At 41.4% G+C, this 19516-nt stretch overlaps 1 protein-coding gene across 3 annotated transcripts in view; it reads right to left on the reverse strand.

Annotated features, from left to right (window-relative positions):
- Positions 1-16176, reverse strand: part of DOP1B (DOP1 leucine zipper like protein B) — a 51874-nt gene extending 35698 nt beyond the window's left edge. Inside the window, exons 1-5 of one of the 3 annotated variants that reach the window (XM_055803328.1) lie at positions 15878-16171; positions 12872-13046; positions 2949-3130; positions 2685-2855; positions 134-323 (exon numbers count right to left, since the gene is read on the reverse strand). In XM_055803328.1, coding sequence (XP_055659303.1) covers positions 134-323; positions 2685-2855; positions 2949-3130; positions 12872-13009 — 681 coding nt within the window. In that variant the 5' untranslated portion in view covers positions 13010-13046; positions 15878-16171. Of the gene's footprint in view, positions 1-133; positions 324-2684; positions 2856-2948; positions 3131-12871; positions 13047-15877 lie in introns of all 3 variants that reach the window. The other 2 variants (XM_055803327.1, XM_055803329.1) reach the window with 2 other exon arrangements.
- Positions 16177-19516: the final 3340 nt, after the last annotated feature.

The raw sequence follows: 19516 nt of genomic DNA on the forward strand, positions 1-19516 counted from the left end.
TTTTCAGCTTCTCTTTCTCTCTCTCCAAAACATTTTTAAGAGCATGTCACTCTAATACAGAGAAGGCACAGTTTGCTACTAGGCTGGTATTACGGTAAATAAAACTGTTCTATGAGGAGTGTCATGAACTTACCGTGAGCTTATAATCTGTGCCAAGCATGTACTTCTGCTGTCTTCCAGACAGCTCTCTGTTGATATGACTGACAACAAAAAGAGAAGCTGGTAGCCTAATGGATGGGCTGACCAATACACTGCCCCAGAGTGCTCCATAGAACACTTCTTGGCCCATCAGTAAGGAGAGCTTCACAAGCAGAGCATCTGTTCTGTATGGAAACATAGTTGACGTGAGAAAAATAGATTTTTGTTAGTTCAGTTTTGTACCATAAAAAGTCATACACAGAATTAGCACTGTAGTTGACATAATTTATTTGATTTCCTCATCTTTGTATTATCAGTATTGCCCTTTTCATGTGAAGATGACTGCATCTGATTGTATGAAAACAATAAAAAAAGCACCCAATCCTTTGTCGTTGTACACACTCACTGAAACAAAGTTTCTGTGCATACTTTGGAAACTTCTCCAGTAATTATCTGTAAACATTAAGCTTTGAACAATTACTGCAGTAGCTCTGATTGCAAAATATTTATGGCGAGAGGTGTGCAATGCTGAACTGGAAATAGTTTAAGCTGATGCTACACTCTGAAAGCCAGTTTTATTAGTCTGTGAACTGGAAGATATCCTACATATTTGTCCTTGTGATTATAAATCAATGGGCTCAATTTGTAAGTCACTGAATGAAGAAAAAACATGAGATAAAATAACATGCTGACAGTTATTGCACAGAGGACTGGTACTGGTACACTGAAATTGGTTTAAAGGCAGTCACGTTGGAGGTCTTATGACTGACAGCACATTCTCTGCTATGGCAACTTGGTCAGTACTCCAGTATTTTACTATAATGTAGCAATTAAATCCTCGTGTGAGGAATGTACAGAAAAGAGTCCAACACAGAAGAGGGGACCTCCCCCTCACCCCCAGTCAGATAAAGTAGCCCTCAAGCCATTTTTTCCTTTTCCAGTGTGTGTGCACGCACACAAATTCATGCATATGTGTGTTTAAGAACATAATGTCTAGGCTGAAGCATGACCCAAGCTAGTACTTCTGTCAAGTTCAGGAACAGCAGGGAAGGTATCAGTGTTAGTCTTCAATGTTGAAGATTCTGAAAACATTCAGTGGAAAGTCTCTCATGAAGCTGAATTTAAAATTATTCTAACACACCTTCCAGCAAGATATCTTGGTCTATCTTTCTTGCACCAGGATTATTACAATAAGTAAACTAAAGAATGACTTTCTCATGTAATTTTTACATTTCACAAAGTAATGTTAATTTTGGCATAAATCTTTCACAGTGAAATATATGGTCAATTCTTCTCTGTGATCCTGTTTGTTCAAGGCAAAGAGGAAAACAACGCCATCAAGAATAGAGGAAAAAGGCACATAAACAGAAGTTGGATTTTGGAAGTTCACTACTTCAAATTTAGTTTCAAAGTTCAGTCTTCCTAAAAAGGCTTCAGGCAGACAAGAGATTTAGTTCCAAGGGAACCCCCTTCTCCCCCAAGTCCTTGTCAACTAGTGCTGTAGGAAAGAGAAAATTATACAGCCTGACAAACGGCACGTACTAAAATTCTGTTTCTCCAGCAGATGTGTGAAGAGGTATTTACTTGTCCATAGATCTGATGTTCTGGAATTGGCAACTGAGTGCTACTCACCAAGTTGGGAACACATGCAATCTACTCTTAGCTGCTCCAGCAATTGATAGGAGCCTTCAATTTAATACTGGTTTTTAAAAAGAAGCATTAGACATAGAAATATTTTGCTTATTATATGTACGTAATCTACATGGCCTGGCATATCTTGCTCTTTTTTTCTTTTTAAGGGTACACACAGCTATTTAAGATTCAAAAAGCACAGAGAGAACAGCTAACACATCCAGATCAGCAAAACAAAAGCAAGTACATTACCGATGTAACATTTAGTGACTGTTTAAGCAAAGAAACATTTGGATGAAACTTACAGTGGTTTGGTTCTTATAAGATCTTACAAAACAGTTCTGGTAACTTAAGTAAAACCACTACACAAATGGGTGCTCAGCTGCTTTTCTCAGCATGCTTCCTCATCCTGACTTTATTGTACTGAATGCCACTGTCATCACTACCAGGGGCACCCAAGAGTGAGAGAGATACTTTTTCCCACAAATAAGTTGCCTCTTGCTTGTGTTTTCAGAACCTGAGGGTAAGTATCTGCTATAGAAATACTGGAAAGAATTCAGATGCTGTCTTGTGTTACAATGTTTAAATAGAATTTATTGACAGCACAGTGGTTTGGGGAGTCAATTATTTAGGAGTTCAGAGGAGCTTTGATAAATGAGTCTTGTTCCTTTCTCTCAGCATATCTATTTTTAACCTTCATTTTCTGCTTTTCTCTTCTTCTCTTCCCGAGATGAAAACAAAAGGGGAAAGGTTTTTTCTACTTTAGATTTGTTGCATCTTTCAGGGACTCACCATTCTTCCACCCTCAGAAGCTCTTTTATCGAGCCTTCTATATAGAGAGCTGACAGAAATTTGAGAATTCCCTAGAAAAGCAAAATACTGTATATTGCTTTTAAATTAGTATTAGTTCTCACCTGTCATAAATTTCTGATCCTTCTTCCAATCCTGGCAGCAGCCCAATTACAAAGGCTTGAAGACCAGGCAGGAGGGACTTCTGGAGAGGAAGAAAGTATTTCTCATACAAACCAAGGAGAACAGGCCTCACTGACATTGCTGCATTTGCCAGCAGAGGAAACAAACCAGAGCTTTAAAACAAACAAACAAACAAAGAAGAATTTAAAAAAAATAGTTATTAAAATAAACTGTGAAATGTATATGCTTTTAAAAGAAAAGTTTACCTGTACAAGAATAAATCCTTGGCAAGCCATTTTGTCCCAATAATTTTAAATATTATTTCATAGGTTTCTAACGCCTTTAAATGCACTCCACTAGGTAGTGCTGGATGCAAACACTGAGATAATCTTTTACTGATGATCAGCCGTCTTGGCAATAGAGAATATTTCAGGTTACTCTGAAGAGCCTGTGGAAGAAAGGAGATGAAAATAAATAGCTGTAATGTAAAGAATGATGTATATGACTGAATGTCAAAGGTTTCCTGCTAGCACAGTAGTTAATGCATTCAAATGAGAACTAAATGCATGTAAGAGTTTTCTGTCATAAATGCATTTTGTTACACTGAAACAGCAGAATTCTGTGGTTGAGTTTTCATATGAAATCAGTACTAAAAAATCTAGAACTGGTCTTACTTTGCTTAGAGACTGGAAAAGGAAGTCAAAGGACAGGAGAGGGAACGCTTATCCTATCACCAGGGGAAGTAAGGAATTGACAAGAATAGCATCTCAGCTTCTAAGGACAGGGAATAAAGTAAGAATTAAATAACTATCTTTCCTTGTAAATTTTCATTTCACATATAGCTTAAATATAAAGAAAAAAACCTTCTGACCAAAGCAGGAATGATTAAAAGGGACAATAACATCTTAGAAGGTATTTGTAATTCTTTCAGTAAGCTCTATTAACTACACCCACTGTATTGACATATAAATGAAAGATCTTCACATAAGAAATAGTTGCAGACAGGCTAGGTCTCTGGAAAAAACAAACTTAGCACCTTTCTCTGGAGAGTTACTCTTTTCCTTGAACCATGCATGCATTTCAGCAGGGTAAATAAGTACAGCTCTCCAATTCAGAGACAATTAAAAAAAGAAGTTGCAAGTAAAGGGCCCTTTAGCCTTTGAACATTGTCTGCTAAGGCAAACAGGTGCTTCACTGCAGATTGACACATGGGATGTTTTCAGGATTAGGCAAATTCTTGACTCTCCCAAAGGTTAAGTCATGGTCTTATCCTACCTAATTGTTTCAAACTTGAGGCTCTTCTATCCTGCCTGAAAAAAAGTTTTGAAAAAGCAGCAGACAAGTGAACTAATCCTTCCTTGCTCATTTCCAAGAAAAATCCCCGAACAGTTCTGCAACAATCATGGCATTCACTTGAATGCTGAATACACTCATCAGTAATAAGAGGAAAAGATAAAACCCATCATCTTTCAAAGGTGTGTGCAATTTATTGCTTACGACTTTGCAGTTGGTGGGCGTAAGAAGCTAGAATCTGTGAGACTGCTATTGCATTATTTCTCCCATTTGCTGCCCTTTAGTAAAGAGCTTCTAGTAACATTTACTCAAGAAGAAAAAGGTTGAGAGTTTGTAACAATGGTAAATAGAAATGTCACACCATTCTGATATACATACAGTACAAATGCCATTTAGAGCCAATTAATTTCCTTCCTTCCCTCTCCCAGTATGAGCACAAGATCTGTATGGCGCTAAGAACTAGAATACAGCTGCAAGAATACAGCAACAGTCCACTTATGAAACTAAACCAGGTTATGTTTGTGGAGTTAACTTTGATAGCCGAGAGATTTACTCATACATTACATGAGTAATATTATTTCAATATTAAAGATTGAAATCTTTAATACTTGTAACAGTTTCAAAGACCGCTTGAAAGCTGGACTTTGAAACATTCTGTTTGCATTGGTTGGTATGTATTTGCCCACACCCTCTGTACATATATAATAGAAGGTAATTACCGAAAAAAAAAATGCCAGTGGTAAATATATTTCCTCTCCATCTTAAGACTGAGGAAATGTCATCTTAATATTCTATCAGTTAAAATTTAACTATCAACTAGGTAGAAAATGAAAACATTCCCTGTTTATAACAGAGTATCTGATCCATTACAGAAATAATGCCATCTCATAAAACACGTCTTGTTTGGCTTATTTAATTCCCTAAGGATATGAAGTAAACCTCCACCAGAAAGAACCCCACTTCACCAATCAGGGAGCTAAGCAAAATATTTAGTCAGAGGAAAAAATAGTCTGGCATATTAGGAGTTGAATAGTGGATATTTAGGGATAATTCAGTTTTAAGTATTTTCCTGGGTAACTCTGAAACCTTCCTATGTCCAAATTCCAGCAGCTGAGACTAGCTTAGAACAGCACTGTATTCACATAATGTGATGTCAACCATACTGCATTACCTGAAGAACCAGAAGGCATCTCTGTACTGGGAGCAATATTGGAAGACTTTTATTATGATCCTCATACGTAAGTGGAGGAGAGCTTCAGTGTATCACATCACAACAATTCTGAGATGAAATTCCCTTCTCAAAAGCACGTAATCTTTTTTATGACTTGGGTTGAAAAAATACAGTTGGACACAAGCTATGATACCTTTTAAGAGCGGATGTGCCTGGTTAACAGTTGTCTCTACCAGCAGATGCAAGGAATTTTAAACCACACTGCAATATATTAGAAGACTGTGGTTGCACCAAGACCCAATCCAGCAGAGACATGGGCTTGGCTGCTGCTTTGCTGAAACGTTCACATTCTTAACAGCTTCCCCAGAACTGCAGGGCTCAAAGAATTTTAAAAGGGTTGAAAGACATTAATTAGGGGATGGATCTAAAACTGTTAAATGCTGATTAGTTTCTCTGAGCTGACAGGCAAAGCTAAGAAGCTTGATTTTTAAATATCCTGAGCTCCCAACTGACAAAGAAAAAAAAAATCAGTTGTCTGTGAGATCTAGGACTGCTGAAATGACATTACAATTTCAGCTGTTACAGGTAAGTTAAATGTTGTGGTAGCAAGCCTGGTAGCGTTGGCATTGTATGCAGATGAAGATCCCATTCCAAACCATTGCTTCCACATCCAGAATCCAACACTAACAACCACAGATGGACAACTCTGCTTACAGGTTTTGACATCTATTATTCACCCATTCTTTTGATTCTTGTGAGCTTGATGTGACCATCCCTAGTTACATATGGGCTGAAGCCCATACATGATCTACTTTTCCTCCTTGTCTCCAACTGCTTTCCACATGAGCAGTTAGGGTGGCAGAAGTGTTAAAATGTCACTGGAACTGCTAGTAAGGGTTGAACTTGAGAAGCCTGAACTGCCAGCAAGCACCCGACACTTCATGTATCATCCCAGGTTTTCAGGTATCAGTAAGAAATCAACAATCCCAGAAAATTAAGAAGTATTTGATGTATCACTGGGTTTTAAAATAAAGACTTCAATCAGTAAGTCAGGAAAAAACAGATACGTGTCCACATGCATGTCCAGTTTTCAACTTTTTACAGATTCTTTTTCTTAATGACTGACTAGAGAACACATTATACACACTAAACATTTGCTAATGCATAAGCATGCTCAGAGTTTCTTTAAATGTGGCCTATAAAGGGTAGAAAGGGCAGACTGTATTCTTTGCAGCAGTGTATACATGTGCCTTGAAAAACAACCACCCCAAAACAGGCACACACATACACACCGAGGAATATTCGCATTTCCACAGTTACTGGTTTAAGTCATTCTGCACTGCTTTATAGCACCACTACAGATCAGTTAGATCAATTTGCCTAGACATAAAAAACCAAGCAGATCAAATAAATATTTTTATTTACATAACTAGAATTCCAGAAAAATGCAGCATGTACATCAATTTATAAGATTAACTTCAACTAGGAGATACTATAATTCTTGTTTTAGACAACACTGGTTGGGAGGAGAGGGGGGAGAAAGACAGCCTGTGTTTCCATATTCCACCAATTCATTTCCTAAGTGAAAAACCTTCTGAACAGAGCTTTAGCTTCCATAAAAACAGCAGCATGAATTTAAAAACCGGTTGTGAGGAAATGGTAAACTAGGAGCTATAGCTATACTAAAAGAAGGGGGAAAAGAGCTGTATAAAATATTCCTAGTCCTGCACGCTGCATTTGTGAATCAGGTGTGGTGAAGTTCCATAAAGCAATTAGGAGGCAAAGCTTCCCTTCTCAAAGATATAAGGCTTGCCTCCAACAGAAGGCAAGTGGTGCTTGTGTTTGTAGTTCAGCCAACGGTTGTTATAAAGCCGTGGCAGTCAAGAGTTCTCAGATGAAGCAACTGCTGTAATTAATGGCCATGCTCATTAAGTCTCTTTCAGAAAAATCCTTCTCTTCTCTCCCCTCAAGAACAGACATATTGTGACACTAAGTGTTATTACTGAAACAAACAATAATTATGCAGCTGCAATGATTTCTGTGCTTTCTTTCCCCCTCCCCACCAAACAGATCAAGTACTTAGCTGAGATCATATTCATCTTGAAGTTTTTGAAGAAAAGCCTACAGAAACAAGAAGTTTCTATTGAAAGTCAAACTAAAAAAAAATTACCTCGGATTTGCAGACTAAGACTAACAATAAGTATTGTAAGAACTTATAACGTATGCATTTACACACTTGTGTTATGTCCAAGGATAAAAAGCAGTTTGAAAGTGCTCTTTTAGAGCAAATATTGCTATCATTGCTGAGCAAGTCAACCATGCCGTTAGCATAAAATAAATCCCTCTAGAACAACTGATTTTTCAAATGTTATAATATTTTGGTTTCACGGTGAACAATACGTATAAATGAACATCTTGCTCGGAAAAGAGACACTGGCCTGCCAGCCATGTTCAGTGGCAACAGTCACTAGAGAAGCTTACATGTAAATCCCGTATCACTGATACCCAAAAACTGTTGAAAAATTGTTGAACGAGGTGTTTCTGACAATATGCATGGCAAAATTCTGTCCATCATACTTATCAAACAGATGCAGGTTGGGTTTTTTTGGTAGGTTGGTTGGCTTTTTTGTTTGGATTTGTTATTGTTTGTTTAATCCATATACACTAAAACCCAAACAGGGTAGTTTAAGCATTCATTTGCTAAAAACCCAGTGAGATTTTGTGCTTTTCTGTGAATCAGTAAATTTCAGAGACTTTTTTGAGTCTCTTTTCATAGTTTCCTTACAAAAGCAGCCTGTGGAATCCAATATTTGATACTGCTCAGTTCTAAATTTTCCAAACTGTGTCACTTATCTACTGTTTGCCTGCACCCAGAGTTAAAATTTCAGGAAAATATATGCCTATAATATGGATTTAAAACCCTAACACAAACTATGCACTTGTATTTCCCTAACTTCATAATAGTTTTAGCCTCTTAATATCCTGAAGTTCACCCTATAGAAATACTTTTATATATATATTATATAACATATATTTCCATTTATACTCTGAATAGACAGTGACAAGCATTTGGGATATGAAAACAATGTTAAATGCACCTGTTTCACTGATAAACCCATATATGCTGAATCACCACCTATTTCTAGCTTTAAAAATACACCACCCTTCCCCTCTAGCTTTTTTTTCTGCCAAAGTATCAAAGTGATTTCTTAGCGTTGTATCCTTTTACAATATTGGAACAAGCTAGCAAAATCTGTGATAGTGCAAAACACTTTTTAGCACTAGGACAATTAAGGAGGATTACTGTATTCTGGATGCAGCAATCTGTATTGAACATCTGACAACCTTAATCACAAAACAGTGCTTCCCAAACAGCAAACACACGCAGATTTGAAAAAACAATAAAAACATGTTTCGAAGCTGTATCCAAGAACAGTACTGAGAAGAGAACAATGCTGCTATTTGAAGCATGGAGCAGCCTAGCCTGCAACTACTAAATGACTGGTTTATAGTAACTAGAGCTTAAACAGAAGCAAAGCACAGAGAGAGATATATTTTCAAGTGGAATATGAGTAAGTTTCAGGCAAAATTGAAGACAATCTTTAGACACTAACATCCTTATTTACTGCCTGTTTAATCCACCTGTTTCCATCTGTCCATTTAAGTATTTATAAACATTACTTTCCATTGTTTCTCCTTCACTGTGATGGTGCGTAACACTCACGCTATGCAATTTAAAACCCCAGAAACCTTTCCCTTAAAAACCTGGGGTGTAGTATTAGTTAGCAAATTCTGTCAGCTCTCCATCCTTCACTCATGCTCACATTGGTACCTGCAGTTCCGTTCAGAACACCCCAGCAAAGATTCATCCTACCTAACCTTAGAAGCCTACACCAGCTAAAAAACACGGGCAAAACTGCAGTAACTCACCTCAGGCTCCTATAAAACCAGTGAGGAACACACACAATTTTATAACAGCATTCCTCTGACCTACTTTAAATAGCAAGATATGAGTCACAAAAGAATAAAAAAACCCCATAAACCCCCTTATTCCTTTCCCTGTCTAAAACTGATTCAAGTTAAAGCTGTCCACGTTAAGGTCATGTGAAGTTAGATAAGCCTCACCTCCCTTAGCTGACAAGAAATAATCTTTCTAGATGTACAAACAGACCCGTCTGGCTGACCATTCAGATGAAAGTCAACTGGTTTCTCTGTTTCTTCCCTGGTTTTTACAAGCCACTGTGAAACATCAGTTAGAACCACAGAAGCAACACAGAAACTGTGAAAAATTCAGTTTAACCTTGGCAGCTAAGTAGTAATAGAAAGAAGTAGCAGAGCTGTTTCTTGTCACGAGGGGTAAAACCAGCAAGAGATCCAAGATCACTAGTTTCAGCCAAGGCCAAAGGGATCTGGATCAGCTCCCACCATTCTTTTTCCCTCATCTTTAAGTAGTGAGAGCCTGTGCTGCTTCCTCCAGATCTTCTATTAGAAAGGGTAATGCCACTGAGCTTCTACAGAAGCAAGAGTGTGTGTGTTAACTTCTGGGACTCAATAGTGCAAAGTATTGTTGAAGCCTGCCTACAGGAGAAAAAGCATCAGAAATTATTACACCTATATAAGCAAGAACATCCACAATTAAGGTCAACAGTACAAAGACTCTTAAGAAACATGTGCTTAAAACAGATCTTCCATGCTACTCTAGAAGCATGAAAAGTACTTCTGAAACTCCTTGACTTACTCACCCTCTCCTGTCTCTCCCTTTCTCAGCATCTTGAAATTTTCTTAATAATAGGCATCACTGCACACCAGTTACTGACACCCAGGTTCCTGAATATAACCACGTGCAAGTGTTTGAAAACACTTTTATCATTGAGAAACTGTTGATCTCCCCCCTCTTACCCATTCTCTCCCTGCCCATTCATTCACCTCAGAACTGGCTGTAGAAGAAATTAGTGTTGGGGGAAGTGTTTATGACATAGGAGTCTAAAGAACTCAACTGCAATGTTCATGTTTTAGGATGTAAGAGACCAAGTAATCATAGGAGTTAAAAGCATAGCTGTTGACATCTTATTTCACAATCTTCCTTTTTGGCAGTACATCCCCCTGACATTTCATCCTTATTTTCAGATAACAGACAGAAGCAGATGAACACTGGGGATGATTTGCTCTACCAATTCTTAAGCTCCTCCAACAATTAAGTCCATAAAATACCACAGCAGATGGACCGATGTAACAGCTAAAAGCTTTTCTGCTTGGTTTCTACTACGCTGCTACATATTTTGGCAATTATGTACCTGAATAAGAGCTTCAGATAGGTATTAATCACTTCTGTATGTTCTTCTAGGTCAAGATAAAAGATCAAAGCCCACCTCTTGCCACAGGTAAGAAATCTCTCACTCTAATTATTGCTTATTTTCCCTTTTGAGAGAAGCATTACAAAGGGCTCTAGCTCTCATTGACTCAACAGGAATCATGATGAAACAGTGAAGGCAGAAATGCATAACTCCTATTTCCAGAGCAATATTCAGCTTCTCTCCTCTTAAGAGGAAAAAAACGTGGCTGCCCTTAAAAAACCCTCAATTTAGCAAATGTTTCGAGTTTTCAAGACAGATAAAAAGGAAGACCATGGTAAGTAATTACAGGCCTGTCAGTCTCACTTCAGCATCTGGTAAAATGATGGAAAAAGTTATTCTGGAAGTCACCGAAAAACACTTGAGACACAACGTAGTCATTGGTCATATCCATCATGAGTTCATGAGGGGAAAGTCCCGCTTTTTAATTTCCTTTCATGACAAGGTCGCTCATCTAGCTGACCAAGAGAAGCCAGTAGATGTGGGTTTTTTTTATTTTAGCAAAGCTTTTGGTGTTGTCTCTCACAGCATCCTTCTGGATAAACTGTCCAGCAGACAGCTAGACAAGTCCATAACATGCTGGCCAAGCAGTTGGCTGGTGGGCTGGGCTCAAAGGGTTATAGTAAATGGAGTTAGATCAGGCTGGCAGCCAGTCACCAGTGGGGTTCCCCAGGGCTTAATGTTAGGGGCAGTGCTCTTTAATGTTCTTACAAATGATCTGGTTGTAGGAATCGAGTGTACATTACGTAAGCTTGCCGATGATACTAAACTAGGAAGAGTTATGGACTCCCTCGAGGGCAGAGAGGCCTTACAGAAAGATCCGGATAGACCAGAGAGCTGGGCAATCACCAACCATATGAAATTTAAGAGCAAGTGCTGGGTTCCCCACCTAGGACAGGGTAATCCTGGGTATATGTACAAACTGGGGGACAAGAGGCTGAAAAGTATCCCCACAGAAAGAGATGTGGGGGTTTGGGTTGATGGCAATTTGAGTATGAGTCAACAGTGTGCCCTGACAGCCAAAAGGGCCAACCACGTCCTTGGGTGCCTTAAGTGCAGCGTAGCTGGCTGGTCGAGGGAGGGGATTGTTCCACTCTACACTGCACTGGTGCTGCCCCACCTCAAGCGCTGTGTGCAGTTTTAGGCACCTCTGTATAAGTAGGACATCAAACTATTAGTGTATCCAGGAGCGTGACCAAGATGGTGAAGGTCTCGAGGATAAGACTTGCGAGGAAGTTTGTTCAGCTTGGAGATGGCTAAAGGGTGCCCTCATCACAGTCCACAACTTCCCCAAGGTGGGCAGTGGAGGGGGAGGTGTTGATCTCCTCTCTCTGGTGACCAGTGACAAAACAAGAGAAAATGGAATGAAGCTGGCTGGGTCAGGGGAAGTTTGGACTGGACATTAGGAAAAGGTTCTTCACCGAGAGTGTGGTGAGTCACTGCAACAGGCTCCCTAGGGAAGGGGTCACAGCATGAAGCCTGTCAAGAGTTCAAGCAGCATCTGGATGATGGTCTGTATAATATGGTTTAGTTTTAGGTAGTCCTGCAAGATCCAAGGAGTTGGACTTGATGATTCTTATGGGTCCCTTCCAAATTCAGATATTCTATAACTCTATGGATTCTCCCCCTCTTGGAAAACTCTGTAGAATTAAGGTTTAGCGATGACAGCAAAGACACGTGAGGCGTCTATCGGGTAACAACAGCTGTTTCCTTATGAATTCTGCAGAAGTTGCCTCCTCCCACCCCTACTTCCTTAATGACTGTAATTACTCTTGTCCCATGTACGCTGAGGAACAGCTTTATGTTTAAAAAGACCAAATGGGACACAACATATACCTTGTTTCTTGGGGAGGAGGAGAGGACACACTGCCCAAGTGTTTACCCATAAAAACCTTTTGCTTTCTTCCTACATTCAGTCATATTTTCCATGGTCATTCAAAAGATGCCACCAGCAGCAAATCACTCATTTCCCCAAACACAAGGGAAGGGCACAGCCAAGTGAAAGTTATCTTTACATATAAACTTTGATGCAATATATATACTAAAACTTGTGACCTCCTGTTCTATATAAAGACGTTTTTGGCTGCTCTAGAGTGAGTATCCAGCATCCTGAGGGTTTCTTCAATGCAAAAACTAAATTAACTTAGCTGTATAAAGAACATAAACCATTAGAAGGAAACCTCTGTTGGTTCTACCAGGATTTCTCATATTTATATAAGAGATACCAACTTGGCTTCCTCCATTACCCTCCTTTATGAATCAATCTTTTTCTTGAGTGGATTTTTAATTTTGCTAAGTGCTGTAAGTTAGAGAAAAGTTAATAACAATACAAAGATAATAAACAAATGAAAAACACATTCGTGTGACACAGTACCTTATTGAGTTTGCCAAGGGAAGATATAAGATCTGCCCATTCACTTGATGATTCAAAGTTTCTCAAAGCTTTCTCAATCGCTGAAGAATAATTTCTGTATCTGTAATCACCAAGTAACTCCTGCTCTTCTGGATCCATCTTTGGTTCTCATAGCAAGGTGGAATTTCCTGGTAAACTAAAACATGCACACAGTTACAAAAAGATAACCTGCATTTAAGTTCTGGCAAACCTAGAGTACTGTAAGAGAGTGATAACTATGTAGAAGCACTGATGGATCGCAATAAACAGGTCATCTGATCACGTTTCAACACAAAGTTAAAAATAATTTGAGGCATAACTCCCAACTCCCCACTGCCTGTTTTAGAAGTTTTGCAATCACATTTTCTTATGAAATGTTTTTTCCTTCCACGCACATGGATGTCTCACACAATAACAAAGGAAATTATAATAAAGTGTCATTACAAACAAAGTGCTGACAAGGAGTTAGGGAGAAGTAGTTTTCATAAGTTGTTGCCTGTGCAGTGTTTTGAAAGGTTACCTGTAGCAATGGAATGTGAAACATTTAATATCAAAATACAGCTTCCCAGAGGAATCCCATTAAAGGGCCTCTCGGTCCACAGCAGAAGGAGCTCTCAGAACTCTGCATCTCAACTTGGCAGCAGCAGATGCTGAAGTACAACACTAAGGTGTTATGCCAAATCATAATCTTCCTTTATTCCACAAAAAAAAGTATCCATATATTTTTACAGAGAAGACAGAAGTTATCCAGACCTGATTTTCTCATATTCTGCAATGCATTTAGAAAAAAACCCAACAAGCTAAACCACGCCTGTTTTAGAACAATGGGAAACAAGTGTGGTTGGACTTTATGTACTGAAAAATCATACCTTCACTCCTATGCTAGCTATGACACTAGCTCTCCTGTTAGCTAATATAAAAATATTCTTCTAGAGAGATATTTACATTTAGGAATGCCAGGTTTAGTTCAATCAGTGTTACAGCACCAATACAGAAAAGAAAGCACTGTTCTATACCAAAACATTTAATAATATTTCTGAAAGACATCTGCATTCAGTTTCCTACTGTTAGGACACAAAAATAAACCAAGGTAGTCCTCTATATTCTTTTAAAGCAGGTCACCTCTCACAGCATTAAAAAAAAAATATTCAAAAATCAACAATTGTGTACTGTCCATTAACTTTATTAAACTACAATAATCACATCAATGTAAGATTTTTGGTGGCAGACTCTCAGAAACAGGAAAATACTGGATGCACCCAAAAAAAGAGAAAGGTTTCTAAACACAGGTTTAAGCCACCTTTGCACTCCCCAATAGCAGGATTGCCAATACAACCGCTCTGTCATCCAACCTATATCCATCACTGGGGGGGGGGGGGGGGGGGGGGGGGGAGGCGAAAAGTATTATCACACAATATCATCAGGGCTACGGTTGGTTGATTTTGTTTGTTTGTTTTGCTACAGTAAAGGTTTAATTTTCTGTTTTCACCATGATGTATGCAGTGCTTCTCATAGCATAGAGTAAAAAAACCCCACTGTCTTGCAGGGTATAACATTCAGCCAGGATACAGCTATTCTTGCTCCAACAAGGATTTTTAAAAAAGTCAACCCTCCCATAAAACTTAATGAAGTGGCAAACCTGCAATACACTGTCAGCAAAAATTACAAGTAATCTGATACAGACACTGCCCCTGCCACTAGCAGGGCAAGAAATTGCACTCTATTTCCCTCATCTCATGCAAGTACCTTAATCATTGGACTACTGGATTGTATTCATACTCCTTAGAACAAAACATGAGCTAGCAAGTATTCTAGCAGGTCTCTGCTGAGCTAAGAGTGCTGCCACTTTCATAAATAAGAGATTTGTCTGGATCATTCAGAATCAGGCAACCGTTTTGCTGACAGAACACATCAAATTCTTCATCTGTAAATGCAATGTAACCGCATGAATCCACTTAGCGAACAGGAATCAATCAAGTTATCAACAGCACTTAAAGAGGTTCTACATATTCTATGAAAATCATGTTCTAAAGCATTCTCACAGCATTAAAACCTGGTCTATTTAAGTAAAAACTGATTAGATTCTGAGGATAAAACAAAATGTACTACTCCAGGGGTAAAAAAAAAACCCCAAACCAACAACCTCATAAAACTTCATTTGGGGGGGAAAGATGTCTTATTCAGTTCTTAAGACACTTTGGTGTGAAAAGAGAGCTGAACAGTGTATTCCCACCCAGAAAAGCAGGGATGGACTTAATGATTTTAGCATGCATTGATGTTCACGTACCTATGCTGCTAAATGTCAGCAAGGTTTGAAGAAACCCAATAATCTAAATATGGCCACTAGATCGTGTTTGTGCTTAATATACATAGGCAGAAGGATTTATATAAGAAAAAAAGAACAAAAGGTAAAACAAAAGCCACTTGGCAGTGACCTTCAGGCACGTCTTCCAACGCTCCGGTCACAAACTTCCTTAGAAAATGGAGACGGTCCCAGACCCTCACCGCCTGCCCGCGCTGCCCCCTGACAGGTGAGCGCGGCGGGCGCTGCCTCCGGCCCCACGGGACGAGCCGCTGCCCCCCGGGCTGCGGGGCTTCTGCGGGCAGCCCCTCGCCCCCGCCGGCCGCCGGTCGCTTCAGAGCCCGGCTGCGCGCAGCACCACGCCAGGCCCGGCCGCGGCGGCACCGGGGCCCCGCTCAGGGCCCGCCCCGCGGGGTGGCGCCGGGGACCCCCAGGACCCCCGCCGGCGGACGGGCAGCCCCGCGGCGCAGCGCCCCTCCGGCTCACCCGCCAGGCGGGGACCGGCGAGCCCGTGCCGGCTGCGGCCGCGGCGGTGACAGGGCGGGCTCCTCCGCCGGCGGCGAGCGGCGCTGCCCCCTCGGCCGGGCCCCCGCTGCCCCCCGCCGGCGGGCCGCCCCCAGCTGCCAGCGCGTTTCCCCCCCGCCCCTCCCCACGCGCCGCCGCCCTGCTCCCCGCCGCCCCCGTACCTGCCGGGGCTGCGCGCACCTCCCGGGCCGGCGGCGACGTGTCCCAGCCCGGCGCGGGACGGGGGGCGGCACCCGCAGTCTCTATGGCAACAGGAGGGAGCAGAAAAACCCCCTCCCGCTCCGCGAGGGCCGCGCCGCCGCCGGCAGCTGGGGCGGTACCACTGAATGCAGCGCGGGGAGCGGGAAGGCGGTGCACCGGGGCAGCAGGGCTCCGGGTGCCCCCGTCCAGCGGTGGCCGCTCTCGTCTTCACCCGGTGCCGAGCCGCGAGGGGAGGCTGCCGGTGTGGGTGAGCGCTACAGCCCGGAGCGGGTCATCCGCCACCCCCCGCGGTGAAATGGTACACCCCAGCGGGCGGGCCCGAGCGGGGCGCCGAGCGCCGCCTGGCGGCGCGGCCCGAGGAGTGCCGCCAGCAGCGGCGGGCGGGTGGCTCCGCGCTGCCCCCGTCCGTTCGCCCGTCCGCGGAGCTGCAGGGGAAGCGCGGGGCGGTGTCCCGCCGGCGGGCCGCGCCCGGGCCGCTGCCTTTGCCTGGTGCATCGGCCTCGGCTGCTCTGGACACCAGGCGGCGGCTGCGCGGAGCCGCAGCCTTGCGTGTCCCCCACTCGCCGGCCGCAGCTGTGCGCGTCCCTGCGCGGGGCCGGCGCCTGCTCCTCCGGGCCAGGCGGGTCTCAGCGCTTCCTTGCACCAGAGCCGGGGAAGGGGCAGCAGTTTTGCTTCTGTGCCAGATGGTTTGGGGCACGAAGTTCTTCCGACAGGTGTTGTAGACGCAGCTTTCACGGGGACTCAGCTGCCACGCTTACAGTGGGCTCAGCGTCCATCTAAGAAGCCCTCTGGTCTTTACAAAAACTTGAAAGAACGTTAATGTGCTTTTCAGATTTTCAGTACTCTTATAGCGAAAAAAGAAACTAGTAAAATACACTATCATGCCAGACAAAGATTTATATCCTGTGGAAACATGTTGTTTAACCTCAGGGTTTTTTCCTTTTTTTTTTTTTTTTTTTTTTTTTTTTTTAATATGCAGCCAGAGCATAGTCCTGGTAGTTCAAAATAGCTGAAAAAATCAAGGAAAATCCACCTGTTCAGTTACTCAAGATAACAGAAACTGTTAAGCTTTTGATGGATACTGTTTCAGCAGTGATCTCCTGTAAGTTTTATGTTAATATTACTCCTATTTTCTTGAGACCACTTGCCTTTCCCCTTCCTAGCTAGATTTTAATAATTTGGTATGCTTTTCTTCTAGCAAATAAAAGCTGCAGCTCCTGGCAGCTAACGAGACTGCTTTATGCATGTGCCAGAATGATGGAAGCAAGATGGGAGGGTAGGGAGGCTTCAACGTGTGCTTTTGCTCCCCAGTTGTGTACATCTCCAAAAGCTGGAGCAGGTACCAAAAGGCACCGCTAGCTTAGCTTCACATGTGCTGCCTCACCAGAAAATCTGGGCAGCTGTTGACCAGCTTTCGTATGGCCCACGTGGCTCTCGCACATTCCATCCATTTGGGCAGTCAGCATCTGTCAGCAGGCAGTGCCGGGGTCAGCATGGACTCCTGAAAGGCTGGGTAGCCTCAGAGAAATGTGTAACACGTGGGAAATGTGTGTGATAAAAATATGAAAACGTTTTGCAGTGATTTACAGATTTATTGCAGATCTGTCAGCATTTAAAAAGACAAATCCTCAGAAATGGGGTGGTATTAGAGCACACGGTCAATCAGGTTCTAAATTCAGATGGGGTCTTCCTCCTAACAAAATAAACTGTTTTGATCCTTCAAATATAACATTTTTCCTTAGGTATACACAGCAGGAAATATTTTCAGTACCACAGACATCAATATAGCTTATCTTTCCAAACTGCAATGCAATCAATTTAAGTTTCAATTTCTAAATTTTAGGGTTTTGTAACTTTTGAAGTAGCTTAGCTTACTTCTTGCAAATGAAGGTCAGTGCTTGAATACGTGCCCGAATGAGCAAAGAAGTCTTATTTTTGATGTTGTCCTTAGCACATGATATCAATGTCCTAAAGTATGTCAAATTAGTTGGGATATTTTCAAATTCATTTCTGAGGGTTTGCTATCTCTTTAGAAGTTCTTTTTCTTGCAAATTTATGGGGTTTGACTGAACCAGTTGTATATGGGTGCCTAACCATGTTAATTTCATTCTGATCTGAACCTATTTGGCATTTCTACCACAAGATGTCTTCTAGAACTTCAAAGAATCAGGCAGGCAGGCAGGCGGAGGAGAGGGATCCTCCTGGGCTCCTGCTGAGAGAATGGCAGCAGTATCAGATCAGCCACCAGCAGGCACCAGAGCATCTCCTGATGGAGAGAGGCGCCACGGAAGCACACAGCCTGCTGGGAACCTTTGATCATAATGTGCACCAAAAGTGACCACCCTTCCAACCAATGTACTTCTCTGCTTGGGTCCTTACAAATCTGCTGGATGGCAAATTATTTGAAAAAAAATTCCTAATGCTGTTTTTTGTATCAGAGGTTACGCTAATCGAAAGCATGCCTATCGTACTAACTATTCAAAACTTCTTTCCAGGAAGGGCTATAAATCAGTTTGTTATACGCACCATGGCAGCACTGCCCATGCTAAATCCTGGCCCCTGGGATGGGAATCAAGTAATAGATTTACTGATGTAATCACTTCTGGAGACAGCCAGGCTGCATTTCAATCGAACGAACATTCACATTAACTTCCACGTGATGTTAACATAAATCTGTTTCGTACTGGAAAAAGTCTACTCCAATCATACAGCGCTTGACAGATTTTTTTAATTTATTTTTAGAAATATCCCTCACAATTTAAAATATGACATTTCTACCATGAAACTATGTAGCGTTTCTATTATTTAGTGAGGGAAGTCTAACAAGTTGCTTGCTTTCAGTATTTTATCTCCCTAGCAGAGTCTAAACCAATACATTCACAAAACACCGGAGCCACTAGTGCCTTATGGTCACTAAATACTGTATAACTTAAACAAAGCAGACATGCCCATCACATCAAGGCATCTGAGTATGTGGGTATGTACCTGTAGAGGGACAGGGTAGGATTTTTAAGAGTGCTGAGTAACCGCAACAGTAGATCAGTGAGCAGGGTTCAAAGACAAGACAAGAATCCAAACTGGGATATGTGAAGCTGGGTTTTACTCATTCAGATGTAAGTGCTATGAATAGCTGACCTTGTGAAGAGATCTACAGATGATGAAAACTGGCCTCCAAGACCAGAATTTTGTCCAGCTGACAGTTTCCTTTATAGTCAGTTCCAAAATGAAGTCTTTGCAGAACAAAAACAAAACCTGAAGAATTTCCATTGTAAAACATCATTATTGTTCCTTCTCTTTTTTCAGTATTTGAGATTAGTAAAGGAGTGGTTTTAGCTTTTTAATGTGAGACTGGAGTTCGAATTATATTGTCCATTTAAGTGTTTAAGTAATACTGGGCAGCATATATAATTAAATTTTCTAGGCACAGTTTTAGGCTGAGAGGAACGCCACAGCATTCAAAGTCAGAACACTGCCTATATGTTGGGTTATACTACAAGAGATGGGTTTAATTAAAATTATCTGTGGACATAAATGAATTCTCAAGAGCTCTTGTAATCATTATTTATATAGGAAAACATTTAAACGGAAAATTTAAGGAA

Source organism: Falco peregrinus, chromosome 4 (genome assembly GCF_023634155.1).
Source record: "Falco peregrinus isolate bFalPer1 chromosome 4, bFalPer1.pri, whole genome shotgun sequence".
Classification (NCBI taxonomy): domain Eukaryota; kingdom Metazoa; phylum Chordata; class Aves; order Falconiformes; family Falconidae; genus Falco; species Falco peregrinus.